The sequence below is a fragment of the Magnolia sinica genome, chromosome 3 (assembly GCF_029962835.1).
Source record: "Magnolia sinica isolate HGM2019 chromosome 3, MsV1, whole genome shotgun sequence".
In the NCBI taxonomy this organism is placed as follows: domain Eukaryota; kingdom Viridiplantae; phylum Streptophyta; class Magnoliopsida; order Magnoliales; family Magnoliaceae; genus Magnolia; species Magnolia sinica.
The window spans coordinates 88,418,183-88,444,550 of record NC_080575.1 but is presented as its reverse complement, the minus strand read 5'-3'; the positions used below and the strand labels follow the sequence as shown (position 1 = coordinate 88,444,550).

The following is a 26,368-nucleotide window of genomic DNA, read 5'->3' as shown; positions in this document are numbered from 1 at the left end:
TAACGTTTGTTTGCCATCCAATCTGTTGATTAGGTCACAGAGACCTCGATGAAAGGAAAACACAAATATTAGATTGATCCAAAACTTCTTTGGGTAACAAAATTTTTTTAATAGTCATTCACCACTGTTTCCCGTGGTTTGGTCCATCTGAGATTTGTATCTGCTTCATTTCTGGTATCATACCATAAAAATGAGTTGGACAAACGGATGGACGGTGTAGATATATAATGCACACATCGAGGTGGGCCCTACGGTCAGGGTCCCACTCACATTGATGATTCGGCGTCGCAGCCAAGTGGCGTCCTTGGATTTGGGGACATTTGCAATGATCCACATCGTTTATATGATGGCCCACAAAGTGGATGATCGATAACAAAAACCATTTCATGACTGGAAGATCCTATGCACGGCCCAATTTACAAAAAAAAAAAGAAAAAGAAAAAAGCGTTGCAACGAGTCAGGCCACATTCACAGAAAAGAGATTTAAATGATCAAAGAGTTGTGATTTGAAATCTAGAACTTTTTTTAAAAAGATCTCATACCCCATTTTATAAATGGTTTTTATCATTGCAACGTGACTTCAGATTCAACGACTATGCTCCTGGAGATGTTGTAGCAAATCCCTCCCAAAAAGACATTTTTCATATCCGTTTCTCCTTCCCTCTCTCCCACGTGTTGCAAAGTGCCACAGAAGACCTCTCCAGGCATGCACTTGCCAAAAAAAAAAAAAAACCCTCAGGCAGGCTCAAGCCCATGTTCAACCGGGCCTAAAACTCAAACTCAGGTCTGACCCATACACTGTTGGCATCCAGTACTCCACTAAAACCATCCGAATCAATTACCTTTTGGTTTGGAGAAAAACTTTCATACTCTGCCAGTGATGCTTGATACACAGGCACTAAGAATTGCATGCGTGGCATTCAGGAAATTTAAAACCGTAAGATCACGAGTTGCAATTTAGATGACTCTTGCACTGATGCTCACACTGTGATATCGTAATGGCCCATTGATGGACATTTAGTGGACGGTTGAAATAAATATTTCTCAAACAGTTCATATTCAATAAACAGATGCCATTTTAGTTTCAGTCAATCTGAGCTTTGAGCAATGAGCTATTTACAGCGGGTCCTACAGTTTGAGCCGAAGCATGCCATGTGCCTGGTACAAAAATCGAGTGCCTGACAATCAAGCTTCACACTCTTACGTCTCTACCAGACTAAAATAACTGTTCCCTTTTCTTTTTTCTTTTTTAAATTGGGGAATTTTACTCTAGAATGCCTCGAGGATCCTTATTTTGCCAAATAATGCCCGCCTTAACTAGTTGAAAGTCTCGAAAGGTGATTTGTAAGAGGTGCAATCACCAAAATTGCCCCCCAAAAAAAATGGCGAAATCTGATGTTGGGGCCCACATGTTGTATAACATCCAATCCATCCAAAGTTGCACCCTATCATGAGTATCAGATGAACAAAAAATAAGACAGGTCGAAAGTTGCAACTGTGGATGGGATCTGACAATCAGAGTAGGATGCAGCAGTTGAATGGATTGGATGTCACACACAGGCTCGACCGACCCAAAAAAAGAAAAAGAAAAAAGAATTAGAGGACAATTTCTTCATTTCATCTCCCAAAAAGCACTTTCTTCAGTTACCCTTCCTCCTCATATCGATGAGCCAAACAACATATTTCAAAATGCTTGTATTTTACAACTTCCATTCCACCATGTCATCATCCGTTAATTCAATAGTAAGAAATCCAGGATCAACTACTGCCAAAATCTGGTACTGAAAGGACTAAACAAGGGAATGTATTGCTAAGGAATCATTGGGGAAACATTTAGGACAGTGGTGAAGCTTTTCAGTAGAAGTTCAAGAGAAACATGGTTAACACTTGGGACTCAAAATGATATGAAAAAACAACTATTCATAAAGTTTCCATTGTAATAGAAGCCAAAACTGTGTTACCGGACAAAAATATTTAATAGATATGATTTTAATGTACTACTAAGAAATAATACAATAATTCAATAGATATAATGCACTGATTTAGAACATTTCTAAGAAGAGACCCCCAAAAACTTCTGATTTTTCTTTTTTCTTTTCTTTTTTTTTTTTTTTCAGGAATTTCTCTAGTATTAATACTAGCATCATGGATATTATCACGTATCAACAGTATAATGTATTATTTCAAACGGTTAACATCGACATCTCACAATGTTGAAAATACTGTGAAGCATCGACAATATAATAATCAACCACAGCTTGCAACTTTTATTTTCCCCTCAGTATCTGTACCATTGAGGTGCAATATCAATGTAAGAGTAACTCTCACCATCTAGACTGCCCCTGCTCCAATTCTAAAAGTCACAAAATAGAAGTGCATCAGCACTAGAATAAAAATAGTGAAAGACACCATCCTTACCGCTGGAACTGATGAAAGATAGCCAGACCAGTTACAGAAGAGATTAACCCCCGCTTTCAGCATTCGATGTTCAAATTCTGTGATTGGAACTTGCATGAGCAGCCCGATTTATGGGCAGGTGCATATGCATGGGGCCTCACATTGTAAGCTCGGTGCATGGCAAGAAATCAAGCAGGCCACAGATTTGAAAGGCAAAAATGACATCTCAATCTAAAGAACCATGTTTAGCTCCTGTTTTAGAATAAACAGCCTTTAAACAAGCCACCTATCATACATCCAGTTCAGTCACTGAGTTAACAGTGTTCCCACTCTCCCAAGGCATGACCGGGAACAATTCTCCTTATCAAGGCATTTGAAGAGAAAGTACTGCAACTTGCCTATTAAAAAAAAAAAAAAAAAACGTCTAGAGAAATGCTGTGACTTCTTCTGATTCCAGGTGTGCCAGAAACTGGTATTTGTCTTATGACAAACAGAAAATAACTAAGCATTCAATGTCCTCTTCCTCACAACCAAATGGAAAATCTGCCCTGGAAAACATCTGTCCAAATTAAATTACCATTTAACTTACAAAACACCTCTGAAAATGGTGAATATGTCTAAAGTATGCCCAGCAACGGTTACAGGCATGCAACTGCAGTTACAAGCCATTTGGTAAACCCTGAAAGGCAAAGCACAATGTCTATCATTAGGATATAAGGGACACATGTTGTGTGCACTGAGAGCCTGTGCGCACATATTCGTATCATCAAATAAATGTGGGAGGAAATCTAAGCATGCATTTCAAAATGGGCTTTTGAAAATTCACATTTTGAAATGCTTGCAGGATCCCTACCTTCTTTAAACGGTGAGAGATGTGTGCTGATTTTCAGTTTGCAATGGAGCCGTGCCTATTAAAATACACCCAAAACAGAGAAAACCTTTCAAGTACATATTTCACTGTGTGGGGACAATAGCTGCGGACATACATACACATCTAATGAGGATCTTGTCTGTAGGTTCTCAATCATCGACAACCAATGAGCCACCCATTGGTCGGAATATTAAAATCCAACTCGTTGAGTATCCACCATTTTTCTAGATGCATCAGTGATTTTCATCAAAACCAATAATGTTGATTGGATGCCAACGAAACAAGTGCCATTAGCATCATGTGTGTATCTTATTATGATTCAGATGGTTAGTGACATTCCCGAGTTGAAATGTATATCAGTGAATTGTGTGTTTCACAAACAAACCAAACATATTGTTTAATCTTAAGATTCTTCACATGCTTTAATGTATTGACACATACTCGTTGGAGAAAAGCATGTATTTGGTCATTGATGACACTGGACATGGAAACAGATGGCTTCTTTAGCCTAAAAAGATGCAGTTACCCTCCTTCCCAGGTAAATCCATTAATTACTGACAAGAACCACCCAAATCTTTTCTAAATGACCAAAAAGTCCAAATACATACCCTCTGCCATGGGAACTGCCTCTTTTGAAATGTTACTGGTGAAGCCATTTTCACCATTCGGATTTTTTTTATGGTCAAATTAGAAAAATGAAAGACTTTTTAAGTCATTGAAAATTTATGAAAAATATGCACATTACATACCAGGAATCCATAAAAGCCAGTCTTTCCTTGAGAGAGAAATTACTTGAGCACCTAACTTGCTATCTCCTTCTCACAGCTGCATTTTGTGGCCGTTGTGCTATTGGCTGCTGCCCTTGGGAACCTGCCTGACCTGCAGCCTGTTCCTCGGGCATGTTCATCGCTTGTGTGACAGCATTCATGATAATGAGCCCGAGTGGGATCATGTACATCCACTAAAACCAAACAGAGAGATTGATGACAAGTTTCAGCACATGGTGATTAAATTAAAAAGAAAAAGAAAAACAGAAAAAAAAGAAGGATAACTATGCTAAGCGAAAAAGGGGCACGTGTGTGGACATGCAAACGGGGAAATAGAGGAAAGGATAAATAGATTAGTACTCACATATTTAGACCAGAACGATCTCTCCGGGGGCATTGTGCCTTCGCCATCTCCATTCTCCCCACCCAGTTCTTCAGTGAATGCTGGAGTTCTGCAAGGACCCCAATTTTCCAGCAATGGTAAAAGCCAAAATAGAAGTTTTTTAAAAAAAGAAGATGGAATGGATGAAGTGGGGATGTGCCTTCTTTGCCTTTTGTGACTCTACATGCCTAGGAAGCTTAATGGGGCAAAGTGTTGCACAGTTAGAATTCAGCATGGCATAGATCAAGTGTTGCCAAGATGTGGATGTTGAGATGGATGTGTGGGAAGAATAGGAAGGACAAAAAAGAATGAGGTCATCTGAAGCAGTGTTTGAAGTATCGGTATCACTACAAGTTTCACTAGCTAAGGATACGGAAATATATATCGCCGATAATATCGTTGATAACCGGAAATGTGGGGAAACATGGAAAAAACAGTGGAATTTTCAGCAAAACTTCATATTTGCATATTTAGAAAAAAAAAAAAAATGTAAAAAGAATGCATATATAACAAGTTTTTCCATTTAATGGGGGCCTTAAAAGCATGTGCTGTTGTAAGAAATTAGTCCAACCATCCCATCCAACCTATTTAACCATCCAAACATCCATCGATATTGCAAAATATCAACAATACATGATCTGTCATCAAGAAATCATCAACAATTGGAAAGGAAACGAAAGATTGTGATCTCAATATCGTGCATGTTGCGATATCAATAATATTGAGATATTATCAATGACAAATTGAACACTACATACAACCAGTGTTCGAAATATCGAAACTATCGGCCGATATTATCGATATCGCAGTCCAGTGATACGAAACCCTCAGTAAGATACTAAAAATTTGAAAAAATTTACAGAATATTTTGTATCGATCGATATATTGATAAATATAGAATAATATCACCAAAATCATTCGATATCATGCGATATCAACGATACTACAACTCGGGGACGTTGGGACAACATCATCATTCGAAAAAAAAAAAACTTTCAACAGGTAGATTTCGGTACCTATAGAGGAGAACACCCTGATCGGAAGATGTATTTGAAGGGCCATTTGAAACGAAGCAACAAAATCTCTGATTTGGGAGAGATTTGGGCGAAGTCCGAAGAAATCCTCAGCGAAATCATAGATTTTTAAGAGATTTCAGGGTTCCGGAACGTCGAAACCCTCTCCTTCGAAAAAAAAAGGGCCCGCAGCCCTTATTACGGGAATCAGATGGGTTCGTGTACTGCACACCACCAACCTGGATGGTGTGTTGACGTCACCAAGTTTTGTGGGTCCCATCATGACGTATATGTTATATCCAAACCGTTTGTCCATTTGACGACCTAGTTGTATAGCTTGAGACAAAACATAAGACAGATCCAAAGATCAAGTGGACCACACTGAAATAGGCAGTGGGAGATTGAACGTCAACCATTGAAACCCTTTTGAAGGTCACAAAAGTTTTGGATCAATATGATATTTGTTTCTCCTCTTCATCCAAGTCTGTGCGACCTCATGAACAGATTGGATATGGAAAATAAACATTATGGTGGGCCCTACGAATGGTTTTATAGTGAGAATCATTATCCCACTGATATTAGTTGATCTTTTGATATGAGTCATTTTTGAGCTCATGATCTAAAATGATCTCTCCAAATGGATGAAGCAGTGTGGATATAATCAATACATTATTGTGGAGCCTATGTAACTTTGTTCTCCTTTGAACTGTTTGTACAACTCGAGCTCGACCAGCGTCAACACTCATCTTCGCACCACACGTACCCACACCAACCAAGTCACTGGTGTGTGGTGCACCAGCAAATCCATACCGTCCATTCATTTTCATGGATAATCTTTAGGCATGAGCCCAAAAAGGAGACATGTAAGGCTCAAGTGTACCACACCACAAAAACCGTGGTCGCAATGATCATTGAAGCTTCTTAGGGCCCACCGTGATGTTTATTTGTCATCCAATCCATTCATAAGGTTTGACAAACCTAGATGGGAAAACATAAATATTAGCTTGATCCAAAAAAATTGTAGGCCCAAAAAAAATTTAATGGTCGTCATTCAATAACCACTATTTTGTGTGGTGTGGTCCACCTCAGATTTGGATCTGCCTTATTTTTTGGCCATGGCCGATATGTTAAAATGAATTGATGGTGTTGATACACCATCTTATCTCGAGGTAGCCCCATGGACAAGATCGCATTCAAGTTGTTGGTTGCTTGGATTTAACCAAACAAACTGCGTACATGAGTAAACTTTTAGGGCCCACATCGATGTATGTATTGCATATCAACGTCGTCCATCTGTTTGGACTGCTTATTTTATGGCATGGTCCCAAAAATGAAACAGATACAAGTTTCAAGTGAATCACACTATAAGAAACAGTGATCATTGACCCCCCCACCATTGAAAACTTCCTAGGGTCCACTGTGACTATCTAACCTATTGATAAGTTCACACAGACTTGAGAAACATTGGTCATTGATCCCCCACCATTGAAAACTTTCTAAGGTCCACTGTGACCATCCAACCTGTTGATAAGTTCACACAGACTTAGATGAAAGGAAAAAACAAATATCAGCTTGATCCAAAAAAAATATATTTGTGGCCCACAAAATTTTTAATGTTATGCATCATATTTGAATATAGTTACCTTAGTTCAATCAGATAATGCATAACTTAGGACCCTATGCAAAGGAAAATTATTATGTGCACTTTTTTTTTTTTTTTTTTTTTTTTTTTTTTTTTTTTTTTTTGTTGTAAGACTAACCATCCCCTCTAGCCTATTTAACCATCCAACCTTTCGTCCAAACATCCATCGATATTGCAAAATATCAACAATACATGATCTGTCATCAAGAAATCATCAACAATTGGAAAGGAAACGAAAGATTGTGATCTCAATATCGTGCATGTTGCGATATCAATAATATTGAGATATTATCAATGACAAATTGAACACTACATACAACCATTTTTTATTTTTTATTTTACTAATAAACAAAATTTTGATGATATCAATACGTTGGCGATATTATTGAAATATCGTCGATACATTTATGATACAAGCATTACCTAGAATTTACATAGTCGAAAATATTGACGATATTGATGCATTGTCAATACAAGCGACACCTAGAATTTACATAGTTGAATATTGGTGATTACATTAGCGATATTGATACGTTTGCAATACTTAGCAATACATTGCTAATACCTGAAATTTTTGATACTACCGGTGTTATCGGTATCGCTACCTATGTTATCGGTATCGCTGAGCTGGAGATAAAGATAATATCGGAGATAATTCAAACACAGATTTGAAGCAATCAAAAGTGTAGTACTAATAAAAGTTAAAAATCATGGAAAGCGGATTGAGATGGTTCGGTCATGTGCAACAAAGACCAGGGATGACTCAAGTAAGAAGCAGAATACTGCTTAGAATTGAAGGGCATGAAAAGAGGATGAAAGGAAGACCTAAAGGACTTGGATTGAGGTGGCGATATGGGACTTAGGACAGGGCCTCAGATTATTATTATTATTTTTTTTTGAAACTTAGAATAGGGTCTTTAGATAAGATTGATTTGTAAAGCAGGATTCATAAGGTTGACCCCAAATAGCTGGCACGATGCTATAATGATGATAATGATGGCAGAAATGAAAGATGGAATGTAGAAAACTGAACACATATTTAAAGTACTCAAGTGAACATGGGAATCCACCTGTTAGCACAATTCATCCACTTTATGCTGAGCAAGATATTGTTGTTGTCAAACCAAAAACAAACAAACAAACAAACAGGACAAGAAGAAAAAGAAGCAGCAAAAACAGCACTTCTTGTCAATTCCTTCTGTAGTGATTTGCAACGCCCACACACAGTTTACATGTGGCATGCATCCAGGTGTGGCCTACTGTGTAAATGACCTGGCTCCAATTTCATCAACTAGAATAGTTGATGAAATGGTTGATCCTTTAACAAATGCATTTCTGGTTCATCCACAAATTTTATTATTATTATAATAATTATTATTATGTTTTAAAAAAAGAGGATTAACTGGTCCATTCTAAGTCAGTCATGTTGTCAAAGGTCAAATCTTGGTGGTTTGTTTCTCATAAGATCAGTCTGTACGTAAGCATGCTTTCTAACAAAGAATACATAATAGGAGAGATAATGATGAAAAAAAATAAAATGAAAGGATGAAGAATTGGAAAGCTGGATTGGTGTGCATATATTACCTTGGTGCCTGCTCACTGTTCTTCAGGACAGTGTATGAATTAAAAGACCATTTTGTCGGCTGCAATCAAGACATAAAGCAAGTGGTTAATCATTTTCAGTATCTTCAAGAAATCTTGTCATTTTCCCCTAAAAGCTACATTTGTTCCGGCTTGGGGGAATTACATTATCCTAAATTTAGATGTGGTTTTCTGTGCCAAGCATATTACCAATGGAACTGAAAACTGAGATCCTTAGATGTTCATGGAAAACATGATGAGGAACATGGCCCAAATGCCTCCCTTCTCTCCCTCATAGCTGCTGGCTAATATCACCTCACAGATATAGACTTGTCTCAAGTAACACTTTAAAGAACTTATCAGTTCCTTTTATTTTTCCTCCAAGGATACAATCCACTGAGAACTACTTAAATAACAATGAACATAGAAGATTGAAAAAAATAAAAAGAGAGAGAGAATGGTGGTTGGTTGTGACTTACGAGTTTCAGTGGCCTGGGATATTGGCATGCTCCAGCAGATCCATAATTAACAGCCAAAATGTTCACTCCTTCCTGCAAAATATAAATGTCATCGATCTCGGGATATGTGTCTTAGTGGAATTTAACAAGTCATTTGAGTCTTTTCAGAGGTGTCATTTATGAACAGATCATATGCATACACCAGATGTTATTTAGCACTTTCCGTGGAACACTAAGGGGCTGTTTGGATACACCAATAACCGGTAAAGTTAAAAAAATAACCAGTTAACTCTTTTCTAACCATGTTTGGTTAAGAAATAAAAAGTGGAAAATTTGTCCCTGGTTAATGTTTTAATAAATTTAAATTAAAAAAACACCCTTAAAAACTGGTCATTTTTTTAATCCCCTAATAGTGGTTTTTTTTTTTTTCTTTCTAACCACTTTCACATCTCCCTCTCCCTCTCCCGCAAATACACAATTAGGGGTGGCAATGGATTGGGTTTGGGCCGGACCCAGACAGCTCAACACTTAAGACCTTACGCTCGATCCCGAAATAAAATTGGTTGGACTTGGACCTGACCAAACCTGGTCCAAAAATTGATAAAAATCCCTATCTCCCACCTGAATGTTCCTAATCTATTAGCTGACCAATGTGCCAAACATGCACATAAAAAACTTTAAAGGAAACAGGATTAATGGTCTACATTCAAGATGCATAAGCTGCTAGATCGAGGATTAGAATGACGATTCTAGGATATAAGACTTACATATGTAAGTTGGGTCAAGCTGGGCTGGGTTAGGCCAGGTTGAGTAAAATTACATGAGAAGCCCAAGCCTGACATGAAAAATTGATCAGGCCATACATGTCAGACCCAAGGGTGGCAAGCCAACCAAGCTAATAGGTCCAAGCCTGGTCTAAAGCTGAGTTGGGATCGTCGGGCCACTGGCCCATTGCCACCCTTACCTATAACCACACATGAGAAATATGTAAATCAAAATTAAAAAAGTCAGCCCCACTTTAAATGGACCATAAACCAAACACATGAGAAATATGTAATTCAAAGTACATCATCCAAACAGTGGGCCTTTAGATGGATCATAAACCAACATAAAATAGCAAAATCATATTTTAGTTGTCAGTTTCATGGATGCTTGATAGATGGCACTTTGTGTATTTAAATTTCAATTCTAGAATAGCACGTTATTTTTAAAGAGAATTCAAAATCATTCCATATTAACATGTGTTTACCAAACAGGGCTAAAAAACTGTCCAGAATTAAACTAACTATTATTTGTAGTTCCAGTCCTTTTTATACCCGTAACCAATTTTATTGCATCCAAACAGCCCCCAAGTTAAATTTCAAAGATATTAAAATGGTCCATCACTTTGGATAGGACTGGTTCGAGCGTCTTTTCACAAATAGTTAAGGATCAATTTCAGAGACTAGAATGAAGACTGTATATAACAATATCTCCTCACAGGCCTTCTAGAGCATCTCAATCTTCCTGGTGACTATGTGACCCAGATAAAGCTCATGCTTACTACCTATCTTCCTTCTCTCCCCTTCATTTCTTGTATTTATTACTGTTTTCATTTTATCTTTATGAAAAACAAGAGAGTGAGAGTGGGATCAAGTGGATGAGGAAGAGGGGGTTCCACCTCTCTCTCTCTCTCTCTCTCTCTCTCTCTCTCTCTCTCATGCATAAGCTTAGCTAAAAAGCAAGTGGGTCGAACTAGGGGTTTCCACATGTAGAAGCATATTCGGATCTAGCCCCTTGAGATTCAATTCCACAATTGCGCTCCATTAATAACCCCTTCGGTTATGGAATATGCAGTTATTGCTTTTGAAGACTCATCTCATAATTCAAATCCTTAGTTGGATGCACATTAAACTATTGCTTCCATAGTCATTCAATGACTAGAATCTCAGTTGTAGTAAGGGAAACAGTGGTCGATGAACCATCTGTTGTTGGGTTTGTAAGGTTTTTTTTTTTTCAAAAGTAACGATTCATTAAAAGAGAACAAGGATCTGCCAAGGTGGCAGAACCAGACTTACACGCCTAAAAAAAGAAGATTACAACCCTTAAGACTAGAAATAGAAACGACCTATTCAATGAGGAGCTTTTTAACCCTAGATCCTACAACTTGAACAGAGGCATGAGTGTTGTTAAAACATCGGTCGTTCCTTTCCATCCAAACAGCCCACCAAATCGCGAGGATCGCCATTCTCTAGATATTCAATTTGGTTTTCCCCAGATTGAACCCATGCCAATATGATAATAAAGAAGAGGCAGTATTAGGAAGACAGCCAGAAACATCGAATCTTTCGAAAAAATCCAGCAAGATGAGAGAGATGAAGGGGCAGTGGGCCAATAAGTGATCTGTCAATTCCTCATCGTTCATGCAGCAAAGACATATGTTAGGAAGTTGCATGCCCCTCTTCTTCAAATTATCAATCGTTAGAATCCGTTTCTTAGCCGCTAGCCAACCAAAACAGATAAACTTAGGAGGAGCCTGGTATTTCCAAATAAACGGATGCACCGAGGAAGCAGGGATAGAGGAGGGAGAGAGGATGGAATAAAACGATCTCACCGAGAATAGGCTGAATTTATCCCCCTTCCACAATAATTTGTCAGGTTTGTCGCTGATTGGCGACACCATGGAGAGGCAATTGAGAAGAGCGGCATATTCCTCCAACTCCCGATCGTGCATATTCCTAGAACAATTGATTTCCCATACTAAGCCAGAATCGGTTTGAGAGAAGAAGCAGCGAATCAGGCTATCTTTAAGGACAGCGATGCGGTAGATGTTGTGGAATCTGTTTTTGAGGGGCGTGTCACCAATCCAATGGTCGTCCCAAAACCTTATGGCAGCGCCGTTCCCAAGCTGGAACCCAATATTTTGAATAACTGTCTTTTTGACCGGCAAAATACCTTTCCAAAGGAAGGAAGCTCTGTACCGCGAAGAATCGCTGGTCCACCAACCCCCAGGAGACCATAAAGCATCCGTCTCAATACCCAACCTCCACAACCATTTGCCAAGAAGGGCTCGATTCATCGTCTTTAGACACCTGATGCTAGCACCACCCTCTTTAAAGTGGGAACAAACGTCTTTCCAGTGCAAAAGGTGGATTTTTTTTCTGATTTTCCTTTCCGCTCCAAAGAAAATCTCTTCTCAAATTGTCGATTCTATTGAGGACATCAGGGGGGCATTTAAATAAGGACAAAGTAGACAGGCGTGTTGGACAGCGCAGCTTGATAAGTGTGAGTCTTCCCCCGATAGATAGATAATGACTTTTCCACGTAGCAAGCATTTTGTTAAATTTCTGAATCACTTTGTCCCACATAGGCTTTGGAGGAGGGCCTAACGCTAAAGGAAGGCCCATGAAGAAAGTCGGAAAGGATGCTAGGGAGCACCCGAGGGTGTTAGCAAATGAGGATAATTCAACGTCTGTGCAATTAACGCCGAAAACTCTGGATTTAGACATGTTGATTAATAAACCTGAGACGGCCTCAAAACATCTTAGAGTTGTCTGCAGGTTTTGCACGGAGTCAGAGTCAGCTTCCACCATAATTAGGGTGTCATCGGCGAATTGAATGTGAGAGATTGTCGACGAAACACCCGGAATCGCAATTCCTTTGAAGAGACCAACACTTTCACCTTTAGAGAGCATCTAGGACAGGGCTTCACCAATCATAAGAAATAAGAGAGGAGATAAAGGATCTCCTTGGCGAAGCCCTCTAGAACTAGGAAAGAAGCCTTTAGGAGTGCCGTTTAGGAGAACGGAGAAATGAGCCGATTCCACGCAGGCATGCATCCATCGTTTCCATTTATCGCCGAACCCCATATGATTAAGCATATAGAATAGCAAGCTCCAATCAGAATGGTCATACGCCTTTTCAATGTCCAATTTGAAAAGGATACATTTCTTCCCTAACAAATGGCAAGAGTGAAGGACTTCATTAGCAATCAGCGCTCCATCTATGATTTGTCTCCCCTTGATAAATGTGTTCTGATACTTAGAAATGCGTTTGCCCATGACTGTCAAGAGTCTGGAAAAAAGGATTTTATAAGGGCTGGTAATGAGGCTGATGGGCTTATAATCAGAAAATGAAGATGCGCCAGATAGTTTGGGAATGAGGGCAATGAAGGACGCTAAAGACCTTCAGAAAGCTTATTCCTACTATGGTATTCTTGGAGAAAATTCATGATATCGCTGCGAACTGTGTCCCAAAATATTTGGTAGAAACTGATGGGACACCCGTCGGGACCCGGGGATTTATCTCCACCCATCGCCCTGATAGCCGCTAAAGCTTCTTCGGAAAAAGGGGTTTCCAGAGGATTTGCATCATCAGCTTGAAGAGAGAGAAAAGGAATGCCCTCAAGAAGAGGTCGATTCTAGCCCTCAGAAGAAAGAACTGAGCTAAAATGAGCAAGCACGCAGGTAGCAATTTCATCTTTATTGTCGATCTGTCTTCCATTGACCGTGATGCTAAGAATGGCTTTGGCCCGAGCTTTCATACTTGCAATATTGTGAAAAAACTTCGTATTTTTGTCACCCTTTGTAATCCATTTCGCCCGTGCTTTAAGTTTCCAGGTGATTTCATCTTGAAGGGCCCTAAAAGATAATTCCTAAATTATTGGGATGCATCTGGAGAAGATATGTAGGGGAATATCATTGCCTTCAACAGTTGAGTCGATAAACTGCAGTTCCGAAAAGAGGGCGTCGGTTTCTTGATCTCTCTTACGAAGCTCCTCAATCTTCTAGAGTTTAATTCTTTCCTTCAGTAGTCTTAGTTTGCAAAGCAGGCTGTGACCAGCAAAGCCGTCTACATGAAAGGATGACCACCACTCCACAATCCTCTGTTTGAATCCGTCGATAAGGATCTAGGCAGAATTGAATTTGAAAGGTTTCGGGCCCCAGTTAACTTCCTCCAACGAGAGAAGGATCGGGCAGTGGTCAGAAGTCGATCTGGGGAGAGCAATCTGGGTTGTAGAAGGAAAAGCGTCGATCCATTCCTTGGAGAGGAGAAACCTGTCAAGCCTGCACTGGATCGGATTTCGACGACCATCAGACCAAGTATATTTGACAGCAGAGAGAGGAAGATCAACCAGTTCCTGTTGTTGGATCCAGTCCGAGAAAACCCGCATAGCTGGGATGACTCTCCTTCTGCGGGAGTGTTCCTCGGAGTAGCGGATGACGTTAAAATCTCCGACAATGCAACAGGGACCTAAAAATAATTGCCTAGTTACAGACAACTCATCCCAGAAGAGAGATCTAAGAGAGTCATCGTTAGGACCATATACAGCAATAATAAGGCAATGAAAGGTGGACGACTTATCTTGCAAGATTGTTCGGAGAAGACGCCCGTGACCGAGTGTTGCAGGTCCCACGGAGAAGATTTCCAGGCAACGAGAATGCCTCCTGAAGAGTCGTCGGCATCCCGAGTCACATACTTAGCGTCATTGGTGTGCCATATTGTGGCCAGGAGGCGATCAGAGAAAGAAAGAACTTTGGTTTCTTGAAGGCATAAGACATCCAGATGCCTGCGCCTGATGGATTCCTTGATGAGATTCCGCTTCTGCCTGGACCCCATCCCGCGGACATTCCAGGAGAGTATTTTCATTGAGAAACCACTCTGCCCCGAGTACCCTTTCTGCCGCATCTAGAGGAAGAGGCGGGGGATAATGCTGGGATAGATTGGAGGTTGGATAGCTCCCTGTTGGAGACAGAGCGGGTTGGTTGTTTGATCGAAGTCTTGGTCGGAGGAAGAGGCCTTCCTCTGTCTTCGATATATTTGAATAGGCCGATGTAATCTTCTGGCCGGGTTCCGAATGATAGGCCTAGAGACCGACCGATGTGGCCAACAGTGTCCCTGATCCACCTCTTGTTTTGCATCTTCTCAAAGATTTCCTTGTGGCTTTTCCCTTTCGTGGATAGCAAGGAGTCAGTCTGCTATTGATGGGAGGAATTAGCTCTCATCTAGAGCGGTTCAACGATGATGATCGCTTTAGGGTCCTCCTCCTGGAACAGAGTCAGGGGTCCCATATCTGCCCAATCATGACTCTTGGAAGCTGAGGAGGTAGGCGAGGTGGGACAGGATATGTCGCCTTGAGATTCTGTGAGAAGAAGGTCAGAGATGTCCCCATGGGATTGAGAACCGTCCATCGAAGCCAGGTGGATACTATGTGAGGATTGAATGAATTGAGAGGAGAGTTTCGTGAGGATGGGCGATGAGGGCAGAGGATGGGTTGCGTCAGAAGAGAATCGGGGATTAAGAGGAACTGATTCAGCTACAGTGATGGCGGGCCATGTGTTGTGTGCTAGGCGGATTCAAGACGAAAAGGGGCCCGCTTCCACAAACCCGAGTTCGTTTCCAATGGGAAATTGATTCTCGATAATCAAAAAGGGATGTTCACAAGAACCTGTACATTCCCAAAATCTTCCCTTTTTTATTTCACAATATTCCCAATAAGAGCATCATTTTCTTTCAAACGGAAATGGAGATATCAGATACTTACTTCACAAGCATAATACCTGATTTGCTCCCATCAGAACGTGAGTCATACTTTCCTCCAGGTGTCTGTCCAAGTGAGGCCTTTACTGGATAAAGGGCTGAAACTTGTGCCATCATGTACTGTTGCCTCATTCGAAGCAACTTCTGAAAATTTTTGAGATGAACATGACCTCGTTCACCAGCTAGCAACCTATTAGCTTCCTTCAAAGCAAATAGTTATCAAGTAATCAGGAGGAGAACAATTCGGTTGTCCGCCTTGACACGAATGTGATCGGGGAGGGGAATGCCTTTCTTTCTTCGAATCCTGGCTCTGATAACACCAAGCTCTACCCCAAGTTGAGTTTTGGGGTCCATTTCCAGTATAAATCCCAGGGAAGAAGCTGCGGAGATGAGAAATTCATCGTACCAAAATTCCAACGGAAATCCCATATTAGAACCCATATATTCTCTTTACCAAATATGGTAAATTCCTCCCATGGCATGATATTAACAATCGGGCCTGATTTAAGGGAGTTCCCCACTGATGTCAAGAGATAGGGGGAAAGGCCTGGACAGACTTTAACCCAAAGCGCATTGGAAGCAATGGGTTTAAAATCAGAATTCCCATATTGAAAACCAGTTTTGTTTTTAATCCAGGCCTTGACAGAACTAATCGAGGCTCCTTCGTTAGTGATAATGACAACAGATTTGGCCAGTTCGGCCCTGTTGTGATCAAACTTATCTTGATCAATGGAGAGAGTGTCGTCCGGTGTAGAGTTGCTGTCTGATTTGTGAGTCTGCTGAGAATAGTTGGTAGTGGGGTCGTCGGCATTGGAGACATAAGATCGGGGGCCTTGGCTGCGCTATTGCCTTTAACCACGTGTCTTTGAAGGATCCGAGCGAAGTGAGCGTGATGCCTGTAGAGGAAGATCTATTTTGAAGTTGAGTGTGCGCATGAAGGGGAGGCTTGTTTTCGGTTGTTTGCGTTTGGGAGGATTAATGAGTGTGTCGGGGCCATATCGAGCCCTTTGAACTACTAATTTTCTGCCATCAAAACTATCACCATGGAGCATATCCACCGCCCTTGCCAACTCTTTCTCACTCCCCATGCGGATTAACGACCCTCTTTAGTCACCACTATTTCGATCTCTAGGCATAACCACGTCCATGACCGCTCCAACACAACCAAAGACTCTTTCAAGGTTGATAGGAAACCAGCCATGCGGATAGCCTTTGACGAAGAGGGTAGGGAAATGAGCATATTTGCCGCGGCTATTAGCTACCGGGACCTGGGAACGTCTTCTAGAAACCACCTTTGTCCATTCCTTTTCCACTCTGGTTCCTTGGAAAGGGTAGGGTAATGATTCTCTGTATCTGCTCGGATGGTATGATCTGTAGCCATAGATGAATGAATAAGAAGAAAGTCGATGATTATCGGTGAAGGCTAAGGAGCGTCATCAGAGAATCGATGAACCATCTGTTGTTGGGTTTGTAAGGTTTTTGGGCTTTCCTTTTGGTTTTTTTGTTGGTTTTTGCCTTATGGCTTCTTTAATAAATTATAAATTCTAAGAAAAAAGAAACAGTGGTTGATGATATCAAAAGGGATAAGAAAAACTCCAGACCTTGTTGATGGATTTCTTCTCATGAACCTTTTCCTCAGACCACATGGAATCTTGTTCATTATGACAACTGTAGAGAAATTTCTCCAGCCTATGTGGCAAGGTGGGATCTAACAAAGTAGAAGTCTTGGCACTCTAGGAGGATTACTCATTTTCTTGTCATTCTTTTCTAGAAATTTGGTCATTGAAGAAGACTTTAGTAATGCCATGAAATAGGCTTGTTCCATGTTGCTGGGGCATTAGAAATTGGTTTTTCTGATGCCATAGATCTGAGCTGTTTCTGCTAACTGGAGGAGTGTATTTTTCTAATGTTTTGAGGATGTGAACAAGGCTGCCGATTCTCCTATGAAAGAATGAATGATGAGAGGGTAACTCGTGGTTGAGTTGATTGTTGCCTCTTCCCAGCACATATTTTGTCTGCCTTTCTATAATAAATTTAAGTTTTCATTTAATAAGCATAGACATTCCATTTATGGCCCTTTGTTAAAGCTACATGATGAACTTGAATGAAAATCACTCTGAAGTTTATCATCCATGAAGGGGTGGATGTCATGATAAATCTTGGAAGGCATCACTTCATCATTAATGAAGGAGGTGCTTGGTTCCATTGTCAGATTGTCTACATCATATCGATAAAGATATGGCAATGGCCTCTTAAATGAACATGTTTTATATGGTTTGGATAAAACAAGAAAAGGCCATAGCAAAGTGATGCGGACATCAGTAGTGAACCCTTTAGATTGTACCAGAGGAGGAGGCGTTGCCGACAGAGTACCAGAGCAGAGGAGTTGATGTGGATGGACGTTGGATCCATCGGACCCATTTTCTGACGCGGTACGAGTGCAGGAGCGGCATGACCGCACCCTTACCATAGATCCATGGGTCGGATTTCACACCCTACTACACGGGTGTAGGGGTGTACATCGAGTCGAGCTAGCCTCAGCTCGAACTCGGCTCAGCCACTAGTTGACCTCAGCTCGAACTCGGCTTGACTTAGTCCTCGAGCCTAACTGGCCAGCTCGGCTCGGCTCGGTCAGCAGCTCAGGCCAGTTCGAGCCAAGATCGAGCCGAGTTCGCCATTGCAGCATTTTCACAAACACCTGGACCGCACCTTCAACATCTCAGTGTATTTGAGACAACAACAATGGATTTACAGATATTTTATCAAACACCTTCTAAGCAACATAAAAATCAAGAAAAAAGGGGGTTGGTTTCATATACATACTTTCCTTGCCACCAGCCACACTTCTTTGAGTCATTTCATCAAACACTTGGTGAGTAACATCAATATCAAAGTAACCGAGTCACCGAACTAGTTCGATCTGAGTCGAGTCGAGCTAGGGCCAGCTCGAACTCAGCTTTGAACCGAGTCGAATCGAGCTTTTTCGAGTCAAGTCGAGCGAGCTAACCGAGCTAGCTCGGTTCATGTACACCTCTACACGGGTGTTTTAGTTTTAGGCGTTTTTGTTCATTTTTCTTATTTTAGGGGCTTTAGTGCAATTTTACTTTTTTCATAGCTTATATATACGATGTGAGAAACTCTATTTTCATTATTATTGAATGAATAGAAATTCCTCTCTTTTCTTTCTCTTTATTCAAGATATTAGGATTTTAGGATTGGCCCTTGGGTGTTAAGGATTCCACCCCGATTTCAGATTTCATTTTTTATTGATCTTCGAAGTGCAGGAAAATGTAAGAATCATCCTCCTTTTCTTTTGACGACAAAAGGACCTGTACTTTCTTCATCTCGAACCCTTCATTCTTCACCCCTTTCATTTCTATCTTGATATCCCCTTTCTACTTTGAACGGAAAAGAGGGATTGTTAGTCAGTAGAATCAGATCCAAACTTAACCGTGGACTGACTTATACTAGATCTGGAATATCCTCATATCCCCAGGTCTTCTCTTTTTACTGTTTACGTGATTTTATGCTAAGGGGCATAATCCTGACGGAATGACCTCATCTTAGTGTTGAAATTTACCTAATCCCTTTGATTGGAAACAGTTAGTTGATTCGTGTATTTATTTGAACATTCTTTAACCTGATTATACATGCATATTGGATTAGGTCACCACATGTCCCTCCATCACAAAGAGTTTGATACATGCACATGTTTGCTAAGAATCAAAGCACGTCTGAATAGAAAGAAATGAGTTGCGGGAATCAAAAGCATTATTATTATTATTTCCTTCTAGGATCAGGGTCTATCTGTCCTTGCACTAAAAAATGATGATGACCATCATCATCTGAGCCTTATCCCAACTAATTGGGGTGAGCTACATGAATCTTGTTTTGCCATTCCACTCTATCAAAGGACCATAACCTCGGTTAGACCACATGTCATCAAGTGTTTTCTTACTACCTCCACCCATGTCCTTTTGGGCCATCCCCTTGCCCTTCCAAAGCCTTCAACTTGTACCAACTCACTCCTAACCAACACAGTTCTTGGCCTATGTTACACATGGCGGAACCATCTAACTCTACTTCCCCTCATCTGATTACCTATTAGTGCTACTCCTAAGTTCTCTCAAATGCATTCATTTCCACGTGCGCGAATATTGCGTGGAACTAATTTTTCTCATCGATTGTAGAGTACTTGGTGACGGCTATACAGCGTCTGGTCCTGTCTCTTCATTGTATCGTATTGAAGAGGGATAGACATAAAAAACTTTCCATTTTAAAGTGGATGTTGGGAGAACGGGCGATGCTATAGTCCTTCTCCGTAAATCATCTCCCTTACCTTGCATGTCGAAGATGAACTGGGATTATTCCCTCTCTTAGACAGACTTCATCATACAGTGGCTTCAATATCTTGCTGCCACCTTCCTCTTTGCAAACTAGGTGTTCGTGTTTCTTAGTCCAACTGCGCAGTGCACTTGCTTCAAGTATGATCCTCCATCTTTTGAAAATTGGTTTGGATTCATCCAACAATCTTTACCAAGATCGGATTATATCTTTATACAGTAAAGCGTATACACCCTATTTCCCATCTTTATGTGTAGATGGGCGAGGGTGGGGCAATCTTCTCTTGTCGAATCCAATATCGGTTTTGATAAAAGATTTCGCTGAACAATGGAAGTTTGGAAAGGATGGGTGCATGACACCCATCTCTTTGCGGAAGGTCATATACAGGCGGTGTATGTACCGAGGAATCGTTCTATCAGGTAGATATGTCCTGGATTACATAAAACCCTTCTCTGAGATTTCAAAATCATTCCTTCGTTTGTTGTCTTTGAACCTTTCTGTTTTGAGGAAGCAAGTGGTGATTGAGGTGTTTTTTTTTTCCTTCGGGAAATATTCTTAAAGTCATGTCTCTCCTAAAATCTGAAATACCTGATTGAGGAAGCAAGTGGTTATTTAGTTGTTTTTCTTTTTTCCTTCTGGAAATATTCTTAATGTCATGTGAACAGGTATGATGTATGAAACTGTTCAACAGCAAGTAAAAATTTGAGACTTTCTAATAAAACAACTGATTGCAGAAACAAGTGTTTTCTCTGTTACATTTAACTCTCTCTATGTTTTCTAATTCTGCTCTTCACATGTTTGATGTATCAATCTTAGGTTAAAGGTTAAAAAATCTCTTCCCATAATTTTATTGTGAATTCTGTTGTTACATCTTCTAATTCTGATGTTTCACGGTTATTAAAAAATTCATGTTTCAAATCTTGAACAACTGATTCATGTACCAACTGTTTTATTATGTACTCTTTTTTACATACTATACATGTTCTTAATGTCATGTGAACAGTATCAATCTATTCAACAACAAGTAAATAAGGGATACTAATTAACAAACTAACTCCCTGTACACCTGCCTGTTTCTGACCTTTACATGTTTGATGTATCAATCTGAGGTTGAGGGATTACAAAATTCTGCTGTTGATTCTGCTCTTATTCTCTATTAAAATCTTCATTAGCTGATTGAAGAAGCAAGTGATTTATTTATTCTTTGTAACTTTTTTATACATCTTGTGAATGTGATGTTAATAGTTTTGATGTATCAATCTGTTCAGCAGCAAGTAAAAATTTCAAGGTAATGAAAAAAAAAAAACTAATAAGCATATGGTTTAGGTGTTACATTGAAATCTGTGTATATCTTCTTTTGATGCTGCTTACATGCTTCATGTATCCATCTAAGTTAGAATGATAAAAAAATTCAGCTGCATAATCTGTTGTTAATTTTGCTGCACATTTTATAATTCTGCTGTTATCTTCTGTTAAAAAATTATATTCTAATATCTTCATTAACTGATTGAAGAATCAAATGATTCATGTACTCTTTGTAACTTTGTGTACATCTTCTTAATTTGATGTTAACAGTTTTGATGTATCAATCTGTTCAGCGGCAAGTAAAAAAATTCTCCTAAAAAAAATAATTGATATAAGAAAGAAGTGTTTAATCTGTTATTTGTAATTGGGTGTACATCTTCTAATTTTGTTGTAGTATAATATAAGATGTTGAAGGAACAAGTGTTTTCATACCTTTAATGCTTGTTAGAAGTAGAATACATTTCAAAAAATATTGTCAGAAACTTTAACATTTTACTTTATACCCAAAGGCATGAAGGTTATCAATCTCTATAACTGTAACTGTTTGATGTAGTATGTATACATGTTTATATACCATTCAAATTTACATTTTTTTTAATTGTCAATTAGATCATTTTTTCAATTCCCTTAAAATTGTCATGGCTTCCAAAAGTGCGAAATGTTCCGACGATAGATCATCTGGCAGTGATTGGCATGAGAGTAAAATAGCCGCTGTCATAACCATCATTGCAGTCGCAGTAACTGTAATGGGAGCAGCTGAATATTATCGTTGTTACTGTATAAAGGCTAAACCCAATGATAGCCAGATTGAGAGAGATGGGTTCATAAGCCGAATTATACGTAAGAGCGATACTGAGTGTCTTGCGCAACTGAGGATGAGTAAGGATAATTTTTTGAATTATATTCGCTGTTGAGGAATCGAAAATTACTTTCCGATAGCAGGAGATGTAGCATGGAGAAGAAGGTTGTAATGTTTCTTCATACTGTTGGACATAACGTACGTAATCGTGTGATTGGTCATTGTTTTATACGATCTGGTGAGACTATGAGCAAACACTTGAGTAGAGTGCTGGATGCCATAACTGGTCTATATCCCGAGTACATGAGGTTTCTTAGTTTACACACATCCAAGAAAATTTTTGACAATCCTTTGTGGAGTTCATATTTTCAGGTAAACTGGAAGATATGTTAAAGAAATTCCTAAATTATAAGTTGATAGTTAATGGATGAACTAATCATATGTCACCCTTTTGATTGTAGGACTGCATAAGGGCCCTATATGGTACCCATATCCTGGCTAATTTGCCAAAAGAAAAAATCTCCACTTTCAAAAATAGAAAAGGATTTCGATCACAGAATGTTTTGGCCGCATGTACTTTTGATATGAAGTTTATATATGTGCTTGCTGGTTAGGATGGATTCGCATCCAATGTTCGTGTGCTACAAAATTCACTCACCTATCGCCCTGACTATTTTCTTATTCCACATGGTAATTGCGTATAAGGGATGATTGTTCTTTCTGTAGGTAATTATGTGTGATAGATATCTAAAACATATCTTACAATTGTGTAGGAAAATATTATGTTGTTGATGCTGGATATGTACATTCGCCTGGATTTATGGCACTCTATCAAGGTATGCGATGAATGAGTTTCGTATTAGAAAGAAGCCTGCCAATAAAAAGGAACTTTTCAATTATCGCCACACATAATTGCAAAATGTTATAGAGCGTTTAGTTGGCCTTTTAAAAAATCGCTTTCTTATTCTACGCACTCCTCCTTAGTTCAAGTTTATAACATAAGTGAAAATTGTTATAGCTTGTTGTGTCCTTCATAATTTCATTTGTGTTAGTGGTGATGAGGATAGTGGGGATAGTATAGAGGATGTTGCACCATCCCCTGTAGATATAACCTCAGTAGATGAATGACATGCATTAGCTCGGTTGACGGATCACGCACGTGATGAGTGGACAAGGAAGAGAAATGAGATTGCTAATAGAATGTGAAATGACAGTCTTTCGCGCACAAGACAACGGACTTAGGTTTCTTGGTTTATGTAATGATCCGCTTACTTAAAAGCGGGAATATTTTCATATATTTTCACCAAGTTTGGGATATTATGTTTAGTATTCGTGTTGAATGTCATTATGTCTGCCTATGACTCATTACTATACTGCATTGCTTTGCTGTAGCTATTATATCTCTATTTATATTTTCTGCTTGTAGGTTCTACAAATTTTCTAAGGAGCACCGTCAAGGACCCGAGAAAGAAAGATGTGGAGTCATCACCTTTAAAGAAGGTTGTTGCTTCAAACCAGTGTTCGAGTTCACCGACTGAATTAATTAGAACTCCTAAGAAAAAGCATATGCCCTCCCGCAAAGGGTCATCCCCAAAATGTGTATTCCAGCCAAGGCGTAGTTTAGGCAATTCACATAAAGTTAGTAGAGTTCAATGGACAGAAACATGGATAACGCATTAGTTGAGGGTTGGTGGAACAGGTGAACCTAGGACTTAAAAGTGAAGTCGGGTTTAAACTCGAAGCGTACAAGCCACGATTAAAGTAATCTACGATACTTGTGGCATTTTGCTAGAGAACCATCATATTTCTAATCGCTTGCGGACCCTAAAGAGGCTGTATTGGGCAATAAAGGACATGCTCAACGCCTCGAGTTTTGGATGGGATGAACAAAACAAAATGGTTCTTGCTATAGAGGATGTATGGGATGGATACATCGCGGTATGATCTTCACATATAAATGCTTTTAAAGTTTGTACTGTTTGATTTAACAAAATTGATAAAAACATTCTATCTTTGTGTGCGCCGAATGGGTGCAAGGCAAACATATTGAAAGATGGGACGACCTCGCGTTCATGTTTGGCAATGACGGTGCCCATGGTGAATTTACTAGTACGGCATATTCTTCTCTGATATCAGAAAAAAGGCGCGGCCGTGACGAGTTCAACTCTGAGGATGAGTCAGATGAGGGGGCTTCCCAGATAGTACATTTGTTATCCTCTGACGAGGATGATCGGAGGCGTCCTCCCCGAGTTCGAGGTGGTGATGGATCCTTATTAAATTGGACAAAATGTGCTAACAAAAGCCCAATAAAAGCCACTTTAGGTTCTCGTCATAGTCGCATAGAGGGGAGTGAGATAAGCCGTGGGAGGAAGAGCAAGCCGAGTGAACATATCGGCGACAAGATGGGGGAAGTGACTGAAGCCGTTAACAACTTGACCATTACATTGGATTAGGGAAAAAGCATGACGGGCGTTCAGCGGTTGCTGGGTATCCTGGAAGAGGTGGATGGTCTTTTCCAAGAAGACTAACTCCGTACTGCAAGGGTCTTACAGACTGATTTAGTCAGTGCTTGGTATTTTATGAAGATGTGTCATGAATGTTGGAAGGAATGGATCGAAAAAGTTATCCTTCCTTGTTGTGGCCCGGATGAAAATGGGAGACGTTTTATGATATCTGTTGACTGTTTACATTTGGAGAATGTATTTTTTTGGATGGTTTGCTATAGAAACTGTTTTTTTCGAGTATGTGGTAGCTCAGTTTGGATTGGTTAACTTTAATATATTGTGGATGATACATTTGCTGCTGGGGCAGCACTGCTAATGTTGTACTTTTGGACTGCTCGATTTTGAAAATGCGAAGCTGTTACCCTCATAGTGTTGATACTTCTTGCAGGTTGGAACTGTAGACTTATACAATATTTTTATACCATTCTACCGATATAGCTTTGATAGTGGAGCTACATTTCAGTCGGGTACTTATGTCATTGGACTCAGACAATGACCAGGACAATCATTGATTTTATGTCTTACTGATTTTATGTCATTAACCTGATATATCAGTATGATGTTGTTTTAGCTGAATGAGATTATTACTGTTTACATTCATTCTTCTGTATTAACACTCTTTTATGTGTTATTTTCTAATACGCCCCTGACATTCATAATTTATTCCTGGATTGTACATTAGTTTTGCTGGTTATTTTCTGAAAGTTATACTGATATACCTTTGTCATGTGTAACTGACATGGATTACTATGGCTTCACTTACGGTAAAATCGGATTGTTACTGGTAATGTTTCTACTTTTGACAAACCCTTTTATTTGATTTATCGAATTTTCCTGATACTCTTGCTGGTATTGAGAACGTTCATAATCCCACTGAGGTATATTAGTCTGATTAGATACTATAATAATACATTTCTACCTTGAAATAAACCAGATAGTTTTAGAATGAAGTACATCTGTCTTGAATTAAATTAATCAAAATTTCAAAAGGCTGTTCATGAAGATATTAAGAATGTATTGAATTGGGTTGCAATAAAATGGCTATCCCTTTAAGATACTGTATTGATTCTCTTTTCTCTGGTAATTCTGCTCTGACAGATGTGAGGTGAAATATTATATCAGGGAAACAAAAGTTATTATGATATTATCGAATCTTTGGATATATAGATAGGTTATATGGATATTTATCAGGTTTGTTCTAGTGAATGAATATGAACCATCTTGGTGGCATTGACCAGTTCCGTTCTGTATTTCAGGTTGGTTGAGGTGATCAGTTGATAAAACTTTAAGGTTCAAGAATTGTAACTTGTTACCGACATCTTCATTATTTAAGTATTATGAAGATTATAGAAAAAGAGACATCATCCCAAATTGTACGTTTTTGTTTACACTAATAAGTCTGTCAATAACTTGTTAAGTATGTTTTGCAGCGAAATGAAGCACAAGTATTACGTGGTCTTTGTAGGGAGGAATCCCGGAATATTTACGACATGGGCGGATTGCAATGCTTAGGTTCACGGATACAGTGGTTGCAAGCACAAGTCCTTCATGATATTGGGAGATGCGATGAATGTGTGAAATCAGTTTTAGGTTAGTTATTTTTTATTAATAAAATTCATACGTATGTATAATAGATTTCATACTTTAGGGATTAAGTTTTACAAGTTTCTTATTAGTGGATGGACATAAATTCTTTTTTTTTTTATACTTAATAATTTAGGCAACAGTCTCCGATCGTGCAACGGGAATGCCAAATACAATTGATAGAGGCCCTACATCTCATCAT

The 26,368-nt window shown here is 39.4% G+C and overlaps 1 protein-coding gene across 2 annotated transcripts in view; it reads right to left on the bottom strand.

Annotated features, from left to right (window-relative positions):
* Positions 1 to 2,820: 2,820 nt before the first annotated feature.
* The window catches only part of LOC131240164 (uncharacterized), a 41,844-nt gene continuing 18,296 nt past the window's right edge, over positions 2,821 to 26,368 (bottom strand). Inside the window, exons 5-10 of one of the 2 annotated variants that reach the window (XM_058238241.1) lie at positions 9,133 to 9,204; positions 8,657 to 8,715; positions 4,400 to 4,487; positions 4,018 to 4,229; positions 3,251 to 3,305; positions 2,821 to 3,076 (exon numbers count right to left, since the gene is read on the bottom strand). In XM_058238241.1, the coding sequence (XP_058094224.1) occupies positions 4,077 to 4,229; positions 4,400 to 4,487; positions 8,657 to 8,715; positions 9,133 to 9,204 (372 nt within the window). In that variant the 3' untranslated portion in view covers positions 2,821 to 3,076; positions 3,251 to 3,305; positions 4,018 to 4,076. The remainder of the gene's footprint in view (positions 3,077 to 3,250; positions 3,306 to 4,017; positions 4,230 to 4,399; positions 4,488 to 8,656; positions 8,716 to 9,132; positions 9,205 to 26,368) is intronic. The other variant, XM_058238240.1, reaches the window with a different exon arrangement.